General features: G+C 25.2%; 3 protein-coding genes across 4 annotated transcripts; 1 reads left to right on the top strand and 2 right to left on the bottom strand.

The window, feature by feature from the left end:
• Nucleotides 1-96: 96 nt before the first annotated feature.
• Nucleotides 97-6283, bottom strand: LOC122711785 (transcription elongation factor SPT5). Its single transcript, XM_043930839.1, has 11 exons — nucleotides 5908-6283; nucleotides 5281-5363; nucleotides 4932-5187; nucleotides 4404-4636; nucleotides 3810-4308; nucleotides 3378-3729; nucleotides 2699-3285; nucleotides 2235-2584; nucleotides 1729-2130; nucleotides 1482-1657; nucleotides 97-1379 (listed from the first exon to the last, which is right to left on the bottom strand). Exons 1-11 carry the CDS (start codon nucleotides 6129-6131, stop codon nucleotides 1137-1139), a joined length of 3405 nt encoding a protein of 1134 aa, XP_043786774.1. The 5' UTR covers nucleotides 6132-6283; the 3' UTR covers nucleotides 97-1136.
• A 2714-nt stretch (nucleotides 6284-8997) lies between these two features.
• On the top strand, nucleotides 8998-13223 carry LOC122711784 (E3 ubiquitin-protein ligase LRSAM1-like). The gene is made up of 12 exons (XM_043930837.1): nucleotides 8998-9177; nucleotides 9662-9938; nucleotides 10008-10291; nucleotides 10396-10585; nucleotides 10897-11052; nucleotides 11333-11477; nucleotides 12231-12335; nucleotides 12430-12512; nucleotides 12578-12642; nucleotides 12729-12778; nucleotides 12875-12992; nucleotides 13093-13223. Exons 1-12 carry the CDS (start codon nucleotides 8998-9000, stop codon nucleotides 13174-13176), a joined length of 1737 nt encoding a protein of 578 aa, XP_043786772.1. The 3' UTR covers nucleotides 13177-13223.
• LOC122711783 (protein O-GlcNAcase) lies at nucleotides 13105-22792 on the bottom strand. 2 transcript variants are annotated; one of them, XM_043930835.1, is made up of 13 exons: nucleotides 22492-22792; nucleotides 22283-22334; nucleotides 21864-22197; nucleotides 21337-21781; nucleotides 20680-21266; nucleotides 20294-20614; nucleotides 20054-20228; nucleotides 17893-17946; nucleotides 16375-16460; nucleotides 16096-16265; nucleotides 15824-16019; nucleotides 15577-15736; nucleotides 13105-15501 (listed from the first exon to the last, which is right to left on the bottom strand). In XM_043930835.1, exons 1-13 carry the CDS (start codon nucleotides 22559-22561, stop codon nucleotides 15365-15367), a joined length of 2787 nt encoding a protein of 928 aa, XP_043786770.1. In that variant the 5' UTR covers nucleotides 22562-22792; the 3' UTR covers nucleotides 13105-15364. The 2 variants fall into 2 exon arrangements, with proteins under 2 accessions (XP_043786770.1, XP_043786771.1); XM_043930836.1 differs by lacking the exon at nucleotides 17893-17946.
• Nucleotides 22793-24180: the final 1388 nt, after the last annotated feature.

Here is a 24180-nt window from a genome sequence, read left to right as displayed (position 1 = left end):
TAAAACAATCAATGAAGTATTTTATACAAATCGTTGAGCATTTTTTATCTTGCAAAAAGTTAAAATTATCTTATTTAAGGAAAGTCATTTCATTAATTCACAATAATAATATGTATTTATTTTAAATAATTTGATTGCTATTTTAAACATAACAAGTACAACGTAAAATCATTACGTTGTTTGAACAATTCTTGTTAAAAATTTTTCGAATTCCTGAAGCGCTTAAATCTTTGCAACACTCGCACGGTCCTTAGTGGGTTTCTTTGGATCGAGGAAAATTTTATCAGCCAGATTTTATTTGTGATAAAATAATTCTTCAATTAACATTCAGCTTCACTAACATATAATTCGATAACTACTTTGAATCATCATTTTTCATAAAATATAAAGCTGATAAATATATAGTTCAATTAAAAAAATTATCGAAATCGAAATAGAGAGAAAGAGATTCTAGTATTATAATGCTAGTATTATAAAGAAAATGAGAGGAAAAAAATTTTCAGAAAATTTGGTGAATTAATAAATCAGAAAATAGATACTTCAATTAAAAATTATGTGCTGAAGAAAACATTACAAACATACAAATTAGTTTTAATATAAGTAACAATAATTCAAACAAAAACATGTAATTGAATTAAAAAATTATATAATTGAAATTTACAAGCATACAAACTAAAGCATATATGCGAAAAAAGCAAGAAAAAAAAAGAAAAATATGCTATAGAAAAAAACATTAAATATTGTTAAAAATATAATAACTGCAAAGTAAGTGCAAGTAAGCAAAGTTTAAGAAAAATAAATATATAGAATATACAAAACTTTTTAGAGATGAAAAATCCTAAAAATAAAAGATTTTTTTTAAATAACTATTTAAAAAACTATTTAAATGATTATTTGATAGAAAATTTTAAGAAATAATATTTTAGTATATTAGAAAATATATATTGAAATATGTTAGAAAATATATTTCTAAGTTAATTATTTAGAAATTAGAAAACAAGTAAGAATTCTTAGGATAATTCTTTTTTTAAAATAGAAATGTCCGGATCTATCAATGATCGTTCCTTAAGTTTTTTACCCATATCCATGCGAGTGTTAGCTTTTTCAAGTTTAGAAGATTGCCTTGGAATGAAGAATTATGTATTCGGTGCCTTCATCTTACATAAAAATCGCAAATGCAACATCTTCACTTCGTCTTTATTCAATTTCACCACACCTTCTTGATTATCTATGGAGAGTAATGTCCCCACTGCTTCTCTGTCTTCTCCAATAATTACTTTGACTCGATCCCCCCGCGATGGAACTACTGGTTCTAGTTCTTCACAAACCAAGTTCACTACTCTGTCTTCTACGGGTAGGAAGACTGCACACATTCCACCCTGTTTTAGGGCATTAAAAATTTTTGATTGATAGCTATATTTTCTGATTCCAATATTCGATTAATATCTTGAGTTTTTTTACCACAAAATAGTATCACTTACAGATATTCCTCTAATAACACCTTGCTGACCCGCCAATGCAGGATCCTGATGAGAATCACGGATTCGAACTTCAATATCTGTGGTATGCCATTCAGTTCCTCCAATGACTCCAGCACCAACGCCAGTGTCTAAGCCAGCGCCTGGTGTTTGTGGATTGTACGGACTACCTGCTACTCCTAAAAAATAGAATAACAATATAATAGATATTCTAACTATAATATAAAAAATAATTGAAAAAAATACTTACCAGGAGTCATAGGACTATAACCCATCGGTGAAGGCGTAGCGAAAGCTCCATGAGGACTAGTGGTATAACCAGTACCACTTGGTGAAGGAGTAGCAACATATCCCGCAGGGCTAGGACTTGCAGTAGCACTTCCTGCTGGACTTGGACTTGGTTGATACGAGCTGAAACTCTGCTCTGAACCATACATTGTCCCAGGTGTTTGTGGCGTGAATGGTCCACCTGTGGGAGGATATCCTGGTGCATAACCTGGAGATCCGCCTTCTTCCATACTATATCCATCAAAATCATTTGTTCTTGCAGGAGTATTAGTAACAGCTGGATCCCAAGCTCCAGATTGCCCAGGTGTACGTGAACCATCGTGAGATGGTGTCATCGAACCATAATGAGGTGTACGAGAACCATCTATTAAAAATTAGATTTAAAATATAAAATATAAAATTTAGCCATATAGTTATTAATTTTAATTAGCCGTGATTTATACTTATATAATTGCTTTAAAAACTTACTTTCGTACATAGGTGTTTGAGAACCATGCATGGGAGTCTTAGATCCATCTCTGGCATACATTGGTGTCTGTCCGCCACCATATGCTGGTGTCCTATTATAACTGCTGAAACCACCATCTTTTGTAAGTACTGCAACGTTTGCAATATGAGATCTATCTACAGAAATGGTTTGACAAGTAGAGTGTAACTCTACACGAGCAGTCGTATCTATAGCATCTTTGACTATTCCAACGTTTCCTTTGTATGGTCCGCCTGTTATTTTGATAGTAGTTCCTATCAATTCTCTATCACGTCTAGCTCCACCACCGCGACCTCTGCCTCTTCCACCTCCACCTCTTCCGAAACCACCACTAAAAAATAAAAAATATGAATGAAAATAAATTTATAAATAAAACATTACTTGTTAATTTATAATAAAACTTTAGAGAATTATTAAAAAATAAAAAATAATAAATGTTACTAACCCACTAGGATGCATTGGTGAAGCAATTCTCGGCGACATAAATCCTGTCATTGGTGACATGGACGATATATTGGACTTACTTCCACCAGAAAGTTGTAAATGTCTCGTTTTACAAACAAAAATTCCACCATTATCAACAAACATTCGTGAATGTAAAAATGCGAAACTTCTATATAAATGTTTAATTTCACCACCTCTTCCAGCATGTGGACCATCCACTACCTTAACAATATCTTTTTTCTGTATAGTATTTTGTTGAGAGTCTAATGCTACCGCATTTCTATTTTCACGTCTTTTTGTAAGTCCTTGAGGTCTAGCTTCTATAACTTTTCCATGCATGGAAAGAACATGGAAATTTTCACGTTCAAGTCGAACTATCACACCTACTGTTTGTGCATCTAACTGCACTAAATCACCCCATTGAAATTGACCTAAACTATCTACACCAGTTGCCATATCAGAGCAAAGTTGTAAGTCTCTTGGAAGAACTTCTAATTCATGCATTGAAAGATCAGAAAATAGAACTACTCTATTTTGTTCTACTCGAACTATCAGACCAGTATCACCCTCATATCTTCCTGCCACAACCTATACAAAATCAAAAATATAATTTAGTTTTAAAATATAATATTTATATTAAAAATAATTTTGTATTATATTTATTACTTTTTCAATCTTACTTTAACATGATCACCCATAGTGAAATATTTTCGTAATTCAGAAGCTTGGAATTCTAAAGCTTCTTTAAGTTCCTCATGTTTTGGCATAACCATAATCATATTTCCATCTATTGATACAATTTTTCCTTGTAAATTGATCAATTCACCCTCACATACTTCGACATTGTCCCCTGTACTAAAAGAATGTGTCACAGCTGAATCTTCTTTATTACCAGATGCACCAGTTCCTGGAGCTCCACTTAAATCTAATTCAACTCCTTCAGGAGCTTCTTCGAATCTTTCTAATTCAGATAAAGTTGGTTTTACACCTTCGGCAATAATAGCACTTGTCGTAAAATTTTTATATAAAAATCTGTAATAAAAAATTTAAATTTATATAAATTTAAAAGAAATCTTTATTATAAATGTGATAATTCATATTAAAATTCATACCCTTTTCTACTGTATCTATTTCCTTCAAAAATTAAAAAATCACCATCGCTCGTAACTTCTCCTCCAATAGCGCGGATTGCTTCGGGGTCAAACGGTTTGGCTGCTGGTCTTCTTTTTTTTTTACGTTTTAAGGCTTCAGATTCACTTTGTGCTGTTCTTAAAGCGCCACGTGGTCTAGTATAATCAATTCTGGGTAACAATTTCAAATGAACCTGATTTTGCGCTAAATCAACATAATCAACTTGAGCTATATCATCCTTATAAATGCCTCTCTTTAATCTAACCCACTGTTTCGCTTTTAAGCCTGTCTGTTCTTTAACTACACGTAATACATCAGTCATTTCTTTAATTGGTACCATCTGTTGTTTCCAAATACCCATTCTTAAATTTCCTACGTTTTCAATAGCTGCTTTTACATGTGGCTGTTTATATGCTTCTATATAAATATAACCCTTTACTCCTTCAGGTGCAACCACGGATTTTATTTGAAGAGGTTCGTCTAAAAGAAATTTTAAAATTAGAATTCTTTTCAAGCAAAAATATTTTAAAATAAAGATTTTAAAATAAAGATTTAAAATAATTTTTATTATATACTTGAAAATTGATATGTTATAAATTTTCGCATTAATAGGAGTACTGTGGCTTTTTCTTCTCCAATACGACATTTTACCATCCATAGATTTGGATCTTTTACACCTGGCAACAAAGTTTGTTGAGTGATCTCATCGCTCATTTCTTCGCCCCCATCTCCAAAATGCCGAGTAGCAATAGATTCGTCTGCATACTTTTTTCGAAGATATTCTTCTATTTCATCCTCTTTTTGGGAACTGAAAAATTTTTTAAAATTAGTTTAATAATATAAAATTCAAAAATACATATATAATTTTCTCATGAATAAAGCATTTAAATATCGCATAAATATCATTTTATATACAATAATATATCACGAAAAAGACGGAATTATTTCGACATGATCGATAATGATAACAGTTGTATTCATAATAACTACAAACTTATAAACTATATATAAATATAAATTCCGTTTTAGTATTTAATCTGCGGCTTTATTTTAAGTCTAAGAGGATCATCCTATAAATTTGAAGATATTTAAAATATATTTACTCCCAAAGATTTGTTCCTCTACGTCTGCCTTCAATTTCTCTAGCAGTAGGACCTAATTCATCTACTTCATTTCCAACAATTCCAATTTCTTGAGCACCTTCTTCCCATTCATCATCATCTTCTACTTCATCATCTACTTCAGCTTCGTCTATAATGAAATCACGATATTTATCTTTTTTCTTTTTCTTGCGAGGCCTATCATCGTCTTCTTCTTCTTCTTCTTCATCATATTCACTACTTCCTTCCAAATCTTCTCCTAAATAAAAAATAAAATATTTCTTAGATAAAATAAAAGAAATATTACATTGCATTTCTTTTTATTTTATTTATATTTATTATATTATATTACCTTCAGGTTCTTCTTCAGGCTCCACCATTTCTTCATCACCAGATCTTGCTTCTTCTGCTTCATCTCCTCTACCATCGTCAGAACTGAAAATATAAATTTTTATAATTCTTAATCAATATTTTTTTTATTTAATAAATGATATATTATTTTACAAATAATATTTAAAAATCTTTAATTAATATTAGTTAATCTTTAATTAATATTAATGGTGTTTAATATTGAATAATATATATCTGTAATTTATAATTATATATATTTATAATATATGTTTATAATATAATCTGAATATGTAAAAAAATGATTTCAAAAATATATAAAATACCGTAATAATCGATTTCGCCAAACACTATTATTCATGATTACATAAAATATTACATACATATATCATAATTTGATATTAATCCAACGATATTAAACGAATAACAAATGAATATTTCGTTTAAAATCAATTATTTCAGAGAGAGAAAGAAAGAAAAAATTAGGAAATTCATTGCCATCATGTAAACTTATAATCATGTATATTAGTGAATTTCAATGCAAACGATATGGTAGTACTAATACTAACCTAACCTTAATAAATTATGAAATAAATATTAAATTTTAAAATAAATATTAAATTTTAATTACCCAGATGCTGATTGAGATCGTGATCGCCACCTTGATGGACTTCTAGATCGTGATCTAGATGGACTTCTACTGCGAGAAGCACTATGAGATCTTTCACCAACACTACCTGCATCGCTGCCAGCTGCGGATTTTACTGAGTGATTTTCTTCTTGATCACTTTCGCTACCGCCACCGCCACGATCACTTTCATTATCAGAGAGATTACTTGCTTCCGAATCCGACATTTTATATATATATTAAATATTTATTACTTTATATTTTATATTAATATTGTATAGCTGCTGACTGAAGATAACTTGGTTAGCTCACCAACGCGTACGTCGTACAGAATAACCAATACAAATACGTAGCAAAAATTTTCGAAGAGTTCTCTACGCCGAACTGCGCGACACTGACATTATCAAGGTATACAACGTGTACTATACAATAGTAAGTAAGAGAGAAGGAATCATCGTCTAATGGGGGAATGCGTTGCTTAGCAACAGGACGCAATGGTACAATGCCATCTATTGATGATACAGCATATTATACCAATATTTATTATAAAATGGCGAAGAAATATAATTATATAAGTAAATTTGTTTTAATATATACAAAAAGTACTAAAAAAAAAAAGTTCAAGATTTTAAGAGTTTATAGTAAATCGATGTAAAATCGATTTTAAATTTTTAATAAAATAAATCCTGTATATATATTATTACATATATATATTATTTATTAAAATATATTTATAAATATATTTATTATTAATGTAACGATATATATGAATATTTTAATTTAATTTAATCTATAAAATCTTTTATTTCATCTTTTGATGAATTATTATATAGAACATAGAAAAAATTATTGTATTTAATTAATTGTATTTAAAATGTCATAGATACTTTTATATATATATATATCTTCCAGATAGTTTTTCATACAATACGAAATATGTTCAGTTATTCTGCAGGGGTAATAATAATAATAATAAAAGACTCTAGAATTATAATTGAGAGGATTAAATAATAAATTAAGAAGAAAAATATAACGATCATACTTTTATTATTATTATACTTTTATTGTTTACAACATTTATATTTATAATAGAGAAAGCATATTCATAAAACCTAAGTAAACCTTGCCTAAATATATAATAACTATATATAAATCCTTGTATTTAACTATAATCAGAGCTGAAAAATAAATTAGTTTCGAAAAGTTACTTTAAATAATAAGTTTATTTAAAATGCTCCAATAACATTTATTGGTTCGTATATTATTTATTTCATAGTTAATTATTTTTATATCATTTATAGTTTTTAAAATAAAATTAGATTTTAATACTAATTATTGTTAACATACAATTAAAATTAAAAAAAATTTATTTTATTTTATTACAGAATATCCGTGTATAAAGTATTGCATTTTATATGTAATTATATTTAAATATGCATATTGTAAAACCAAAAATATTATATCTATATTGTATTTATATTGTATCTATATTTATATCTATATTGTTAATATGCAATTAAAATTAAAAAATAAAATTTATTTTATTTCATTACAGAATATCCGTATATGAAATATTGCATTTTATATGTAATTATATTTAAATATGCATATTGTAAAACCAAAAATATTGTATCTATATTTTTCACATTATCACAAAATTAAGACACTTCATTTAATTTTAAAAGAGAAATGATAAAAATATATTTAATTAATGTATTAGATCTTATTTTTGGTCACATGTTATAAACAAGTATAGACAAAGAAAATAAATAATAATAGAAACGGGAAAATAGAAACAGAATAAGAATTAATTATTAGCGCCATCTCTTGGATATTAAAAACATTTTTTCAAAGATAGGATAAGATAAAGAGAGAATTGAAGATTAGCGCCATTTTTTAAATATTAAAAAATTCTAAAAAAAGATGATGCTGATATATAATTAATATAATTCTTGCTTTATTTGAACTTTTTAAAGAATTATTTTTGTTACTCAAGAGATGGAGCTAATGATTAATAATAATTAATTTTATCTCTTTTTTTTTCACTATTTTCTCTCTTTTTTTCTCATATTAGTTTCATCATAATTCCAGAGATTGTGCTAGTTCCTAGATTTAGCTTATTTTTGTTTTTCTCTCATTATTTGTTCTCTTTATCTATACTTGTTTTGTAAAATTTATTTTCTTTTCTGATTAATCTATGAATTAATTTTTTCTTCATTGATTTTATTATTAAAAGCTAAGCTTAAATTTATTGTTAAAGATATATATAGATATATATCTTTATTATAATTGATAGATAGCTTTAATTATCGAATTATTCGCAAACATTCTATTTTTTATTTTTTTTTTTTTTTTTATATATAGCTAAAAACTGAATGGCTATATATAAAGGTTAAAGTTACTCAAATAACATATTTCAAGCTTAAGACATATTTATATATGTCTTTAACAGTATATATCAAGCTAACTTTTATTAAATATTTTTCTGTTAAATACGATATTATCGATTTAAAATGAAATAAGATATATTATAAGATATAATATTATATATTATATACATCAAAAATTATATAATTAAATGTAACGATAATCGGTTATTTTTGACGCAATTATAATCATAATCCATTTGTATAGATCAAACGTATTATGTATACTGTATTAAGTAAACTTATATATTATGAAGTAATTACAAAAAAATCAAATACTATAGTCAAATACAATAAAAATCAATATATAACATATAGGTAATTATATAAAATTTTCTTTTTTTTTTTTAATTGAATATTCCAACACTTGAAATATTTATTTAATTCAAAATCTTTTTGGAAAAATTTATCCTTTTACAGAATTTATATTCTGATATTCAAATTAATATATTTGTTATAATTAATAAATCATTTATAAAAATGATACTATAGTTGACTAAATCGATAGTAATTCCTATTTTAAATCATATGTATACGTGTATCTTCTTCATCACCTAGGCAATAAATAAACATGAAATGGAATCGATCTAATCATCCATAGTTGAATTATCATTGTCAACTTCTAGGATTGTTTGCAAAAATTGTAAGAAACAACTTGTTCAGCAATATGTCTGATTTAGCTAAAGATTTATTAATACAATATTATGGGTTTGGTGCAGCATCGAGTGGCAAAAAGTTTCTCTCGATACATCGTAATATCGAAAGAGTAAAAAACGAAGATGAAAAACAGATTACTGAGCACTCTTTAACCAGCAATGATGAGAATGTGGCCAATGAAGAGTTTCAGGTAATCAAAATTGTATATTTTATCTTTATTTATTTATAAAATATTGATAATGCTGTTCTTTTCATTTTGATGAAATATTTTTTTGTATAATTTTTTATTGAATTAATAATTATTCATGAATGAAAAATGGATTTATTTCATTTTTATTTAATATGTATTATATTTATTATATATTTTATTATATATTTTATAAATATATATTATATATTTTTTTTTATTCTGGAGACATTCATAATATTTTAATTATAATTGATAATATATTTCTAAATATTATCTATTATAATAGTATGATAAATTTTCACTTTTACAACTTTAATTAATTTTAATTAATTAATTAATTATCTTTTCTTCTTCTAAAACTAATAATTATTTATATTCAAGAGATATGAAATTATTGTTTTTTATTTATTTTTTTAAATGTATTATATATTTTAATATGTTATGAAGATATTTTATAATCTTTAATACAATTTTCATAATAAAGAAAAATATTGAGGAGGATCGAAAACTTAGTATTGGAAACGATTTGTATCCACAATCCTCACAAGTTTTAAATAACTTGGAAGATGCATATGACAATAATGAAAATTTCGATATAAGAAATATCGACTTTGGTCCGAATATTCTTTGTAGCACTCTTGAAAATGTATCACCTAAACAATCATACGAACAATTGTCTGGTATATCAGATGTACATTTACCCGAGCAATCAACAAATGATGTTTCTTCAAATTATATTAAAATAAATATCGAAGATCCAGGTATTAATATTTATATCAAATATTCTCTATTTAACTTAAAAGAAATTATATCTTTTATTATTATTATAGAAATAGAAATAATTGATGAGATAAAAGATGCAAAGAAAGATGAATTAAATTTGGAACTTATCGAGGATACATTTTCTAACGATGTTTCAGAATATTCTTCCTTGTCACATAAAGAATCAAAAACATTTTTGAAAAGTAATACAAGTGTACCGTCAAACGAATCTATTTCATCGCCATTAGTACCAAAAAAGGAACCTATTTACAATGACATGTTTGCAGATTTTTCAAATACAGATTTAAAACAATTTCCTATTGTGATATTAAACAACTTTTCACAATTAAGGGTAGCTTATTTTTTCAAGTAATTGCATTAAAATATTAGCAAAACAATTAACATAAGTTTTTTTGATATAATTTTAAATTTTGAATATATTTCTATTGTTTTTAGATGTTATATTTGTCGAACAACAATTTGATCGAAGTTCCTGACGAAATTTTTACTTATTTAAATTATCTACAGTGGTTAGATATCAGAAATAATCAAATTACTTTTTTGCCAGTTAGCATTAAATGGCATAGCTGCTTAGAAACAATTTTACTTCAAGGAAATAAAATGAAGGAATTACCATTGGAACTTTGTTAAGTTTAAATTATAAATCTTATTAATTATATTATTTATTTATAATTATTATATTTTTTATCTTTTAAATAATAAATAAATATATTTTATAATAATATTATATTATATAATAATATATATNTAATATATGAACATAGAATTAAATTATATTGTAAATGTAGATATTTAAGAATATAATATATGATAAAGATGGTCATAAAATTAACTGTAATATATTATTTTAAATTACATTAATGATATATTCATTTTTCTGAAAATAATTTATTGTATAAAAAATTTAAAACATGAAAATACTTAATCTTGTTTTAGGCACCCTATCAAATCTAAAAAATCTTCAAGTAGCAGATAATCCACTTATCATGCCACCGCAAGATATTGTAGGTTCCGGTTGCGCTACCATTTTGGAATTCTTACGAATTGAATGGAATAAACTACATCCTGATGAATGGATAGAACCCAAAAAAAGTAAATAATTTTAGTTTTGTAAGAAAATTTATATAAATAAATTTATAATTATTTAATATTTAAAAAAAGTGAATATTTTTGAGAAGAACATAGGAATTTATTGTAACTTTAAATTTTATTAATATAATTTATTGATTTTTTAAAATATGTAACATACAATATACTTAAATGAATAATTAATGAGTCGATTTAAGAAAAAGATTTTTAATGTTTTTTAAATTTACAATAGAAAATAAAATAAATTAAAAAAATAATATTTAAAATATTTTTATTATTTCAGATAAAATTGAACCAAAATTATCGACAATTCTATGTTATCAATCTCCACGAAAAAATAAAAAGAAAATAATATCATTAAAGGACACCATATGTAATAGAAATATAGCTATAAGCGAAAAACGTAAATTATATAAGCCAAGTAGCAGGTACTACAATAAAAAATTAACATCTATGAATGATAATTATTCTTTAAAAAAAGAATTCAAAGAATCTTTTTTTGACTCTTATTTGCAAAAAATAACCAATTTCAAAATCAATAGAAAATTAAAATATAATTGTGAAAAAACAAAATATAATGATTTCAAAATTATAAATAGTTTTAACAATAAAATAGATTATTATATCGATATAATGATAAATAATAATAAAATTTTACGTTTGATGGGCTCATCTCCAAGATCTCTGTATGTTAGAAAAAATGTAAAAATTTTGAAAACTTTTAATAAATCAACAGAGAAAGAATGTAGACAGATTAATAGAATGAAAACACCTGTTCTTGCGCAAACAAAAAATATTTCATTCAAAAAAAACAATAAAAAATATATAAATAATATAGAAAATATTGAACATATTTTCGATATTGTTACTAATGATGGAAAGAAATTTAAATTAAATCCTATGAAATTAAACGATTCGAATTGGATACTTTCATATTTGGAAAATTATTTAGGGTTAAATAAATAGTTAGATTATGTAATATAAAAAAATAAAAATAAAGACAAAGCATGTTATAAAAATTATAGAAATATAGAAATTAAATAATAAATTTGTTTAATATTATTACTTTATTCTAATTAATATCCCATTTTTTAATAATTTAAAAAATTAAGTTTAAGTTTCTATAATTTGTATTTTATATATATATTAGCATTTTTAATTTTGATTTTTAATTCGTTTAGATGTGAAAATAAAGGTGCAAACATTATAATGGAACATCGATTATTATGGTTTTCTAAGTTAAGAGATTTAATTGCTAAACAAACAGCAACAATCCAAAAAATAAAGTAAGATATGATATATTTTTTTAACTTTAATTTTAACAAATTTTAATAACTATTAATCTTTTTAAATTTGTTATTATATATCTTATCACTTTAGAGATGAAAATTTTTTAAAAGAATGGAGGCGGGATAAAAGAAGTTATACCAAAGCTATGCAAAAGGCAATGAAGAGAAATGAAGGTATATATTATAAAATAAATGTTATTATTTTATTATTTTTATATTAAATAATATTTTTTTAATAGATGACATTCCATTTGATATTGATGTTGAAGATTATGCTTCTATATTCAAACAAAATTCTAAATTGGTGAGATATGTTTTTTACCTTTTTATTTTCTTTTTCTACAAAGTTTTACAAAAATTTTATTAAAAATCCATTAATTTAAATTATAGAAAAAGTTGAAATCAAAGAAAAAAGACAAACAAAGATTTTCATCACCTATGTAAGTAAAAATTTATATTTATACTTATATTTAAAAATATTTTATAATTTATGAGATAATAAAAATATTATATAAAATTAAATAAAAACTTTTCAGAGATATTAACAAGAAAATTAACGAATTATTAGAATCTTTAAATAAACTCGAAATAAATATTACGTATGAAAAAAGTCCTAGAACCAAACAGAACTTGTATAAAAATGAAATAGAAAAGGTACTTAGATTATTTTTTTATACTAAAATTTTAGTAATCATTATAGAAAGAAAATACATTCTTATTAAATAGTATTGATGCATTTTCTTTGAAATTCCAGATATTACAATTTCAAAATGAAATTCAGAATTTGCGAAAATACAATGAAATCAATGTACCACATAAAGTATCATCGCAAAATTAAAATTGCAATGATATCAATACCGATCTCTTTCTGATTACACCAGGAGTATCAGTCTTGACATGTTTATTTAAATAAATCAATAGTAATCACATATCGTTTCAATAATATTAATTACACATTCAGTACTTAATACACGACGAGATAACTGGAAATATTATTGTACGCACATCGTTTTTTTTTAGTGTTTAAAAAGTATCAAAAAAAGAAAACACGTATTAAAAGTTGTCTATTATAAAAAAGTTATGCATTCGAAAAATGATTTGTATTAAATATAGAATCTTTATGTAAAATGTGCATTAACATATTTTGTGTGGCAAAAAATACGTACATATAATTAATAAATCATAATATAACTATATATAAAAATAAAAAAAAGAAAGTAACAAAATATATAAAACATTTTTACTTTCCAGCCTTCCCGTCTACACAACCCTTTTTTCTTTGTTGTTTTTTAATGTAAGATCATCGCAAAAATATATAGCGAATATAAAAATTTTACAAATTGAATAATCCGAATTAAAATAGATAATTATTCTATTTTTCAAGAAGAGAATAATTTTCATGTTCGAAACTTTTTTTTTCTTTCTTGTATATGACACTGAATATATGATTCATTCCATATTTAAAATCGAAAAAATGACATTCTTAATCCATGATATTGTTTTGCAATAGTATTGTGATTAATAGTAATTATAAGGCAAATATCTAAGATCTTTATATTTATTTAAATTTTTTTTCGCGTTATGTATCTATTTGTAAATTTACCTTATTCGGTAATTATTTTCTATTTTGACTCTGTACATTTGATACATTGATGCATACAATGCGATACAAACAACTAGCTTGTTAATTTATAACTAATAATGTAAAGACTTAATCATTATTACTAATTGTTAGTGTTGAATACACATTATATATCCGTTTTCTTCTGAATATAAATAATTTTTGTGTATTTATAAATGAATCGATTATTTGCAATAGAATAGAAACTTATTATCATTAATAATAAAGTAAGCAACAATATAAAACATAACATGTACGTTTCGAATGTGATAAAATTAGATTAGTAAATAATTAGTTGTTTTCGGACGTGTGAGCACTAATGAAATAATCATTCATTCAATTTTCTAAATAATTCTATATATATATATATCACATGTTTCGTGACATACATGCGTATTATATAATACGATTGTAGAGCCAATTAGGAATTATTAATTATATCGACATCCATATAAACAAGAATAACATTAATTAGGATGGATATATTAAACATAAAAAGGCCTCGCAATAGGCATATTAAATATTAATTATGTACATCTTCGAAGAGAATATTTTGTAATTGGGCAGTACAATACCTATAGATTAGGTGATTTTCTTAGAAACGCGAATCCAATGTTAAAACTAGTTTTATTTTTTTTTATAGCGTTTCAGTAAAAGCGAACCGATCGAAGTTTTTCTATCTTTGACTTATAGTTTTTTTTCGCCATTTGCATGTGTAGTTTTTATAAGAAAATATTTTTCAATGGATTAAAAAGCTTCGATTAATTCATTAATTGAACACACATACTGGTATTTTCTTTTTTTTTCATCGTTCATCATTCATCACATATATACATTCTTCAAACTTTAAAAAAAATTTCCTATTAACATACAAGCATACTGGATATACTGAAATCTCATAGCGATGTACAACATAAATATAAAATTAACATATTCTCCTTTACTATTTGATTCTTGTTTATCTCATTTAAAGTTTACTATTGCACATTTTACACTTTCTTTTTCATATTCTCCCCACTCAATACAACATATATTTTGTTGTATATATATTGCATGTGCATATTAAACACATTTGAATGAATTTTATTTTCTTTTGTTTACGGTTTAAAAAGACAGATATCTCGTAAGACAATTTTCAAAAAAGAATTACGAGTTATTAAAAGTTGCATAATATAAAATCTGTCTGTATTATTCTTTTTTATTCCTAAGAATGTATTTTTATCGAATTCTGTCCATTGTACGAAAACTCACAAAGACAGAAAGCTTTACCAAATTGTTAGATAATAATAAATACATTTCTATATTACATTTCGAAACTTTGTTTCAAAATCGTAGAATCTTTCTTCAAAGATGGTCCAAGCAGATACACTTTATTCACAAATATCACTGGTGTACTCACTCTTTGTTAGAAACTTCTACACATGGTTTTGATTCCAGGATGTTCTTCATGTGCTGGATTTAAATCAACGAATCCGAGTTTACTATAAAATTCATGAGATTCTTTGTCAGTGCATGACATTGTTGTATGCACACCAAATGAACCTAAATAAATTTTTTTTTATAAAATATATTATTCCATAAATATTAATATATAAAACTATATAAAAAGTTATTTACCATTTGCTCTTAGAGCCGCAAGAATACATGTAATTAATCTTTTAGGGACAGATTGATCTGTTACACTTGGTAACACAGCGCACAATAATTTTGATGGATGTTGTCTACATAATTGATCAGACACATCCGGAACAAATGAATGGAAATAACGTATGGCATCCTAGATTTTAACATTAAATTAAATAGATTAAATAGATTATTGATTAATAGATAAACGATATTTAAATAATTAAATTATAAAAAATACCTGAACATTTTGTGACAAGTCATTAATATTGTCATCTAAAGGGTATTTCATTCTCAACTCAGGAATCCAAGAAACTGCTAATTTTTGATAATAAGACTTTACATTTAAGGCAGCCAATGCATAACCTACTATTCCACTTTCATCTTCAACTACCATACACAGCTCTGGACTTAAAGTTAGGAAACCTCCAACTAATCTGTTATCGAAATTCAATATTTACAATTCCGCATTTTAAAAAAATATTATTCATATAATAAAAATATCGTTTTTACCGATCTGCAATAGCAGAAGACGTTACACAATTACAAATTTTATTGCACACGGCATAAACTGCATCTTCGTCACTTGCTAAGTAAGGCCTAATTGTATAGATTTTACTACTGGGCACTTCTGGTGCTTTATAAACAAATAAGTCATTTCCACTGTCTACTGGAATTAACCTCTGCAAGATAAAATTCATATTAGTTTTCTTTATTTTTTCTTCTTTTTTTATTAATGTAATTATAATTTCTTTTTAATATTTTTATTTTAATTTTTTTTATTAAATATACCTGCAGATCAGCCGTAAGTCCTCCACGGAATACCCATGGCTCTTGATCTCCACTCATAAAAGTTTCTTTCCAGCCATTCGAGAACCCTATCCCAAGACACAAGTCTTAATAAAGTAAAATACGAAACATTGTGTACGCGCGATTATGCAATTTTTTTTTAAATTTATGAAATGGCCTCCACTGCTCTGAATACTAATTTTGCTTAAAATTTGTAACATGCATATAATAAATTTCGATCAATGGTATTCTAAGTTTCCTTAAAATAAAATTAATATTGTTTGTATTATTATATCATTGTATTATTTAAAAATTCAGAGAAATTGTATTTACGAAATAAAGAAATCCATTAATCGAATATAAAAACTACGGTGCACCATTTCATTAATGAATGAAATCATACATAACTTAATCATATTTAAATTGATTATTTATGCATTCACTGAACAATTTTTAAATAAAAAAAGAAAAAACTTATGAGGTATTTTGGGAAATGAATGTCATTAGAGGAAGATTAATTTTTCAACTACAGAAGATCATATATATATGTTAAAGTTTAAACCAATTACGACTAGAGTAAAATATAATAATAAAGGAATTAAAAATTGAAGAATGTTGCACCAAAGTTCGCGCAATGATAAATTCCTGAGATAAAAGAAAAGGAAATGGGATTAGGAAAATGGTAATCCAGTTTGCCAAAATGCGCCTGAAATAAAACTCCTATTACTCCTGAAAAGAAGCAGTTTCTGGAACTAAAAGAAATTAGTACAGGCAAGTTGGCAAAAGGAGGATATATTCCTGGTCATTCACAATTTACAAAAGATGCCTTTCATAAATGCAATAAAAACTTTTTTTAATGAATTGTAGCGAATTTTACAAAAAATAAATATTTTTAAAAATTCTAAAAAATAAAATAGAAGCATAGAAGACACAACTTTAGTTGATTGTGTTTAACCAGTATAATTCTCAGGAAAAGCTCTCAACATTTTATGAAATTCTCCTAACTTCGCCAATTTTAGATGTAGAAATTTTAGATGGACTTACTTCACATGCAAAAATTATTATTACATAAAATTTTTCGAAAAAGTTATTTTTGCAAACAAAATTTGCATTAATATAATTTTAAAATATATTTAATATGAATATATCAATGAATTAAAGTGCAATTACAGACAAAAATGCCGAAAATAAAATAAAAATAGAACAATATTAGCAAAAAAATATTTTACAAGAAAAGAAAAAAACTTTAATAAATGCTTTGTGAATTTTTGCAAAATAAAAAAGTATGTCCATCACGTATCAAACTACGTTAAATACTAGAAATATTTGTGTTGAATACATATAGATTCTTCAAGGCATCAGAAGGCTGCTTCTACGCGCAAATCTCTTGCTTATATTAATTACAATGTTCTTTTACAAAGCTTCAAACGCGAATTGAAATTCTGCTATAATTTTTTCCGGTTTGAAGCTTTGTTAGTCGCGCGCTTTTTATTGGATTACTCAGACTGGTGAATCGCATACATGTGTAGCTTCCCTGGGTAAACGTTGTCATCGTCGACGGGAATCTGCCAAACGCTATCAACAAGACAAAAAACACAGAAACGCACGTTAGTCAATGAATTAAAGCTGAATTGTTCCTCATACACTTATATTGCTGACAGAAATTATTGGCTACAAGTATTATATTTATTTCTTGAATAATATATCTTATCATGTTGAAATATATAAATTATGAACTTGTGAAAAATGAATGTAACAAATAAATTTCTGCCAAACATTATCTGTGAAAGAAAGTCAGCCAATATGTTAATAGCTGGCACAAGGTTATTTAAAACATGGTATTTGTTCAGGTCCACATAGATGCTGTTAAATAGTTTCCCAGAAAGTGTTTACTATGAAAAATCTTTCCGCCGAATATTACGCTAGAAAGTCACATCAATTCTTTGTTTTCGTTATTTATTTTATTATGATAAAAAAAATAAAACTTATATAATATTTAAATCATGAATATAAAAATTATATAAAATCAAAGAAGAAATGAGAAATGCTGTGACATTCTTTATTTGCTAATAGATATATAAATAGGAAGCCGTTAGTCGATAAATAAGAAAATTATTTTATAAAAAGTTATATGTAATTAAAAATAAAAAAATTTACTTTAATTACTAAATATAGAATAGTTAAAGTTTGTTTCTAGTTTCTATATAGTTCTAAATATAAAAAATTGTTTGATGCAATTATGTATAAATGCAATTATGATTTTATATTTTTAGAAAATATGAGTGAATTAAGTATATAACAAGAATAAGTTTAACTTATATTTTGATTTTGCTCTGATTTTGACTTACGGCAACCTTGTTTGTTTGTTTACGCGCGCCATACAATAATAATACATTTGATTCTAAAGCGCAGAAACAAATGTATAAATGCAATTTCATAGATATGCGATCTATGAAATATTTCGATTTCAATTATTACTGATGTATTTTGATTATTTAAAAAGTAATAAAATTATTAAAATAATTTTTAAAAGAAATAATTGAATTTATAAAACTGATTTCTTTCTCAATTTTTTCAAATTTGTATATATATATATATATATATATATATATGTGAGTATATATATATATATTATAATTATAATTATTATTTTATCATAATATTTTATTAATATTTTACAAAATCGTTGTATTCGTAAAATAATATTCTTAGAATATTTCTTTTTAAATAAAAATGATAAAATTCATCTTATTAACCGATATTATTTAATAAATTTAATATATTTCTAAATATATTAAAAATATAAATAAATTTATTTTCTTTTTTAAATTAATAAAACATCAGTAACTTATGAAATCAGTTAATATTTTTTGCATATTTTGTATAAATTATGTCATTTTACAAGGAAGTGCAGTGTAATATAATATAATCAATTTAAAAATTTATAAAAATATTTTTAAGTAATAAGTTTGGAAAAATATATGAGAAATAACATGTATAAAAAATATTTTTATATTTAGTATTAATATATTAAAAGATATTTTGAAATTTGTATTTCAAACTTCTACAAAATTATAAACATTAATTAATTAGCTGTAAAAATTATAATTTAATTTATGAAAAAAAAAAATACATCTTTCTTGTAAAAAGACAAAACGAATGAGTTAAAAAGACGGATAGAGCATTACACTTACCAATACTCGAGACACTTTTGTTCTGAAATATAAGTATAGGTAATAAATTATAGTACTTTTGAGAAAAATTAATAACAGCACTCATCTGTAGCATAACAAATACAACTATCTACTCATTGTAATATAATATGAAAATTAAAAAAAAAATAAAACATAATAATATTTTATATGATTTGTAATTATATATTGCAATATAAGTAATTTTTCTTTATTTTAATCATTGTACCAGCATACTAGCATTTTGAATTAACTTTCTTCATATATTATAATATTACTACTTCTAAAAATACAATTACATTTAAAAAATGAATAATATTCAGATTTAAAAATATATAAATAGACTTAAAAATTGCATTTTAATTGAAATATTTTTAATATTATTTTTACTTAATTTAAAAAATTTTAATTTTTAATTTCTTTTTTTTTTTTAACAAAATCTAACAGTGATGACTATATTTATTTTATTATAAAAATAAAATGTAACTTACCCAACCATTTCACATAACTGTTTAAGAGAGACACGACTCCTCGCATGTCCCACACATATGAATATAGATCATATAACAACTCACGATTATTACAATGTGTAAGTCTTTGAAATAATCTATTTACAGCATTGCACATATCATTTAACTTAGCTGCCCGTGTATGCCATTCTTCAATCTAAAATTTTATAATTTGTTATGTATATATTTAAATTATAGTACATTAATAAAAGAATTGCATACATCAGATTCAGATGCAGTTTGATCCTCTTTTGATTTTCTCATGACGACATGAGCATTACTTTTTAACCAATTAAACTCTTGCAATAATTGAATACCCTGACCACCATGTTCAAATGGCAAATAAAAAAGATCACATAAAAGTGATAGATCTTCTTGCGTTAATCGCTTATCGACATCAATCGAATCCTGTGATTCTTGATCTATATTATCGCCGTTGTCATGATTTTCGTTATCATTTTCAACAATCATTTGAGTACCATTTACAACAGGAGAGATGCTATCTACTTCTACTTGCATACTACCAGATGCTTCACTACATGTCTGTATAACAAAAAAATTGCATAAATTTCAAAAATTTCTATGCTATGACATTTAAAAAGACTTACAGAAGTATTTTCTACCATAACATCATCCTCTGTTTGAATTTTAACTGCATGTGCTGGGGAATTATTAGGTGTTGTGTTACAATCCATTGGTTCCATGGATGATAAAGTATTTGAATTTGGTACATTTTCCACAATAGTAGAAATTGATGGAATAATAGGTTCACTAACAACAGTTGTTTCAGATACCAAAGAATTCATGACAGGACCAGCGGGAGGTGGCACATAATTATCAGTGGTTGTTACATTTGAGCAAACTTCAGCCAATGCTTGAAGATGATTGGAATTATTTACTGGAGTAGGCGTTGCGGGGACGGTAGTAGTAGTCGTCGTTGACGTAAGACTCATACATGTATTCACAGATGGAATTATTGGGATTGGTATTGTTGGAGCAACGCATGGTTGTGGTTTTGCTATAACACCCCATGCGTTTCGTTTTTTGTTAAATTCCACTAACCAATCGTTAATGGCATTTTTCAAAGCATGTCGAGGATGATATATATTCGGAGACATTGTTGAAGGAACATCTTCACCAAGCACTCCATCTTCCGTTTCAGTCTCTAATTTTATATCAGCTGATACAGTATCATCTATAAAACAAGATATAATAAAATACTACAAATTTCATGCGTTTTTTAATCAAAAACAATTGATACTTACTTAAGCTTAAATCTCTTTTGCCATCAACATTACATCTACTCCATTGAGCTAATGTGTGAATTGCTATAAAATTTGCTCCATATTCACAATTAGGATTAGTTAAAACACCTCTCAGTTTAGGTATTAAATCAGGAGATCTACCAGAATATGGTCCTAAAAATACACGCTTCTGATCATAATCATTAGCATGTAAATTATCCCATATAACTGGTGGCCTTCTCAAAACTTCTGTAATTTCTTCAATAGATTCAACAGTTAGAAGTCTAGATATTACTTTAGGACCAGTCCACATTATATCAATTTCTTGAGCTAATTTACTACCAAGTGTATTTAAATATTCTGATGATGCTACATTTGGCATTGCTCTAGTTGCACAATATTGTGTTGGACACAATAGAAATCTGGGTTGACCAAGATGATGGAAAATATCATTTGTAACAGAAACCTATAAAAAGATTATTCATTTAATTAGAAATAATATATTTATAATATGTTATAATATGTTAATTAGTTTTCTTAATACATACTTGTGCATGAGCAAAAGATTGAAATACTTCTTTATCTGCTTCACTCATTTCTGGTTCTATATCATCAAATAATAATGCAAATGCAGTACAACCAAATTGACTAACTTGTTCTAATTTCCTTTTTAATACAGTAACTTCTTTTACACTTGAATATGTGATATCTAAGCCTGGTGATAATGCATAATAAAATGTAATGCCACATTCTCTTGCAGCTGTTATTAATCCTGTTAAATGTTCAGCTTCTTCTACTGTATATAAATCTCTCCAATATGCACGATGCTTATAATCATCTTTTGGAGCATATAAATATGAATCCATTCCCCATTTTTTTAATCTGAAAATTAATAAATGAAAAGACTTGAAATGATATTATAAATATTATTTTAAAAATTGAAAAAAAACTGATTTAATATATATACTTTTGAAATAAATCCTTTCTTTGTTCTGTGGTCCAAGGCCGCCCATAAAATCCTAAAATATAATTATTATATTAAAAAATATATTTTATTCAAACAATAAGAACTACTGTAATGAATAACGCATTCCAATCATTCCCCCTCCTACGCAAAGCCATCACAAACGGTGATTACAATACGTATTACATAGAATAGAACAGCCGTTTATATACCTTCGACAACACCGCAAATAAAATTGTCGTTTTTCGTATTTATATTTGCGGCCCCATTTGTCTCCGCCATTGCGGATCACAAGAGGCACAATTGTTAGTATAGAACTACAAAAATGGCTATAGTAGTAGTTCGATGCAAAATGCTCTCGTTTCTTGAAAGAACGGAAAAAGTAATCGTTGCAAATATTATCTTCTTTGCAACACAATCCTATTCCACGAACGTCACGACAGCATTACTCGTTTTCTTCAGGAGAAAAAAGTTTATTCGGAACGATACAATTCCGATATAATAAAAACTCCGTCTCTAGTATTTCTGACAGACTGCACCCGCTGTCTGATCGATACTAAACGATTTCTCGATCCATCGACTATACGTAGAACGATTAACGGAAAGCTCTGTTGGATAGTGGCGACATCTGAAACTTAAATCAAGAATACGTGTTCGAACGTGCAAGACCTTCATTTACTTTGTGAAATTTTTGTGTTTATTTAAAGAATAGTATCAGTTTTATTGTGTATTCAAAGTTATTGCAATTTTTGAGTGTAAGTAAATATGATAATAAGATAATCGATAATAAAAAAATATAATTTTATGCATTTTTTATGTGATAAAAACATTCTTTATTCTTGCTTATAAATAATTCTAAACTAAAATTAGAAAATGATTTATTATTATTCATGATAAATATTTACTTTAAAGAAAATATTTCTAAAATAATAAAGATTATAAATCTCAATCAGATTATATGTATTTATTAATTAAGTTAATATGTTTTTTATAGATGAAAAATTTAAAAGAGAAAGAACATAAAAAAATTTCAAATTTTGCGAAAAGATGTCGCAACAAATACTTCATGTTATCGTGATCGAATTTTCAAAAATCTGTATGATTTCAAAATTAAAAAAGACATATATCAAAATAAGGTAAGCAATATGAAAATTGTATCTATTTTTAGATTTCATATTTTTGGATAATTTCTTATTTTTTTATTAAGTTATTAAATTATACTATGACAAAAAACAAATAAATAATATAATTTATTATCTACACTTGATATAAATTTATTAATTTTTTAATTGTTAAAAAAAGAAAAAATTACAATTATAAAAATGGCAAAGATCTTATATATTTCATAATTTTATGTAAATAAATCAACTTATAGTTAAAATAATTAATACATATTATTATAGATAATATACTATGGTATTTCAATTTTTGTATAGGTAAAATTTATATTTGTTCTCACTTTTTATCTATATGAAATATAAATTTACTAATGAAAACATAATATAATATTTTTGTATTAATTGTAAATCAAACTTATAAGAGAACGTATGAAATTTCTCCTATATATTCATACTGGTTTTATTAGAGGCATCGATTAAACGTAGTCAAAGTATATATGATTTCGGTATCGTATAACTTTAGTGTCAGTACTGCAGGAAACGCCACATAAAGCATAGTCCTGCAATACTCCTTTATACACGCAACGAATACGTCTATAAGTATTCAACAGTATTCAACAGATAATAATATCATAAATAGAACTATTCTTAAAAAAGATTAATTGTAAAAATATAATTATGAAAAGATATATTTTTACATTGTTGTTATTTAATTAGTATTTAATAGTAATGATAAAAATTTAATAGTAATATTTCTAATGTTATTTAAATAGGTTACTAAAT

This window comes from Apis laboriosa, unplaced genomic scaffold (assembly GCF_014066325.1).
Source record: "Apis laboriosa isolate Shangri-la unplaced genomic scaffold, ASM1406632v1 scaffold188_cov152, whole genome shotgun sequence".
NCBI classification, from domain to species: domain Eukaryota; kingdom Metazoa; phylum Arthropoda; class Insecta; order Hymenoptera; family Apidae; genus Apis; species Apis laboriosa.
The sequence above is the reverse complement of the archived record's forward strand: the minus strand, read 5'-3'. Positions and strand labels throughout refer to the sequence as shown.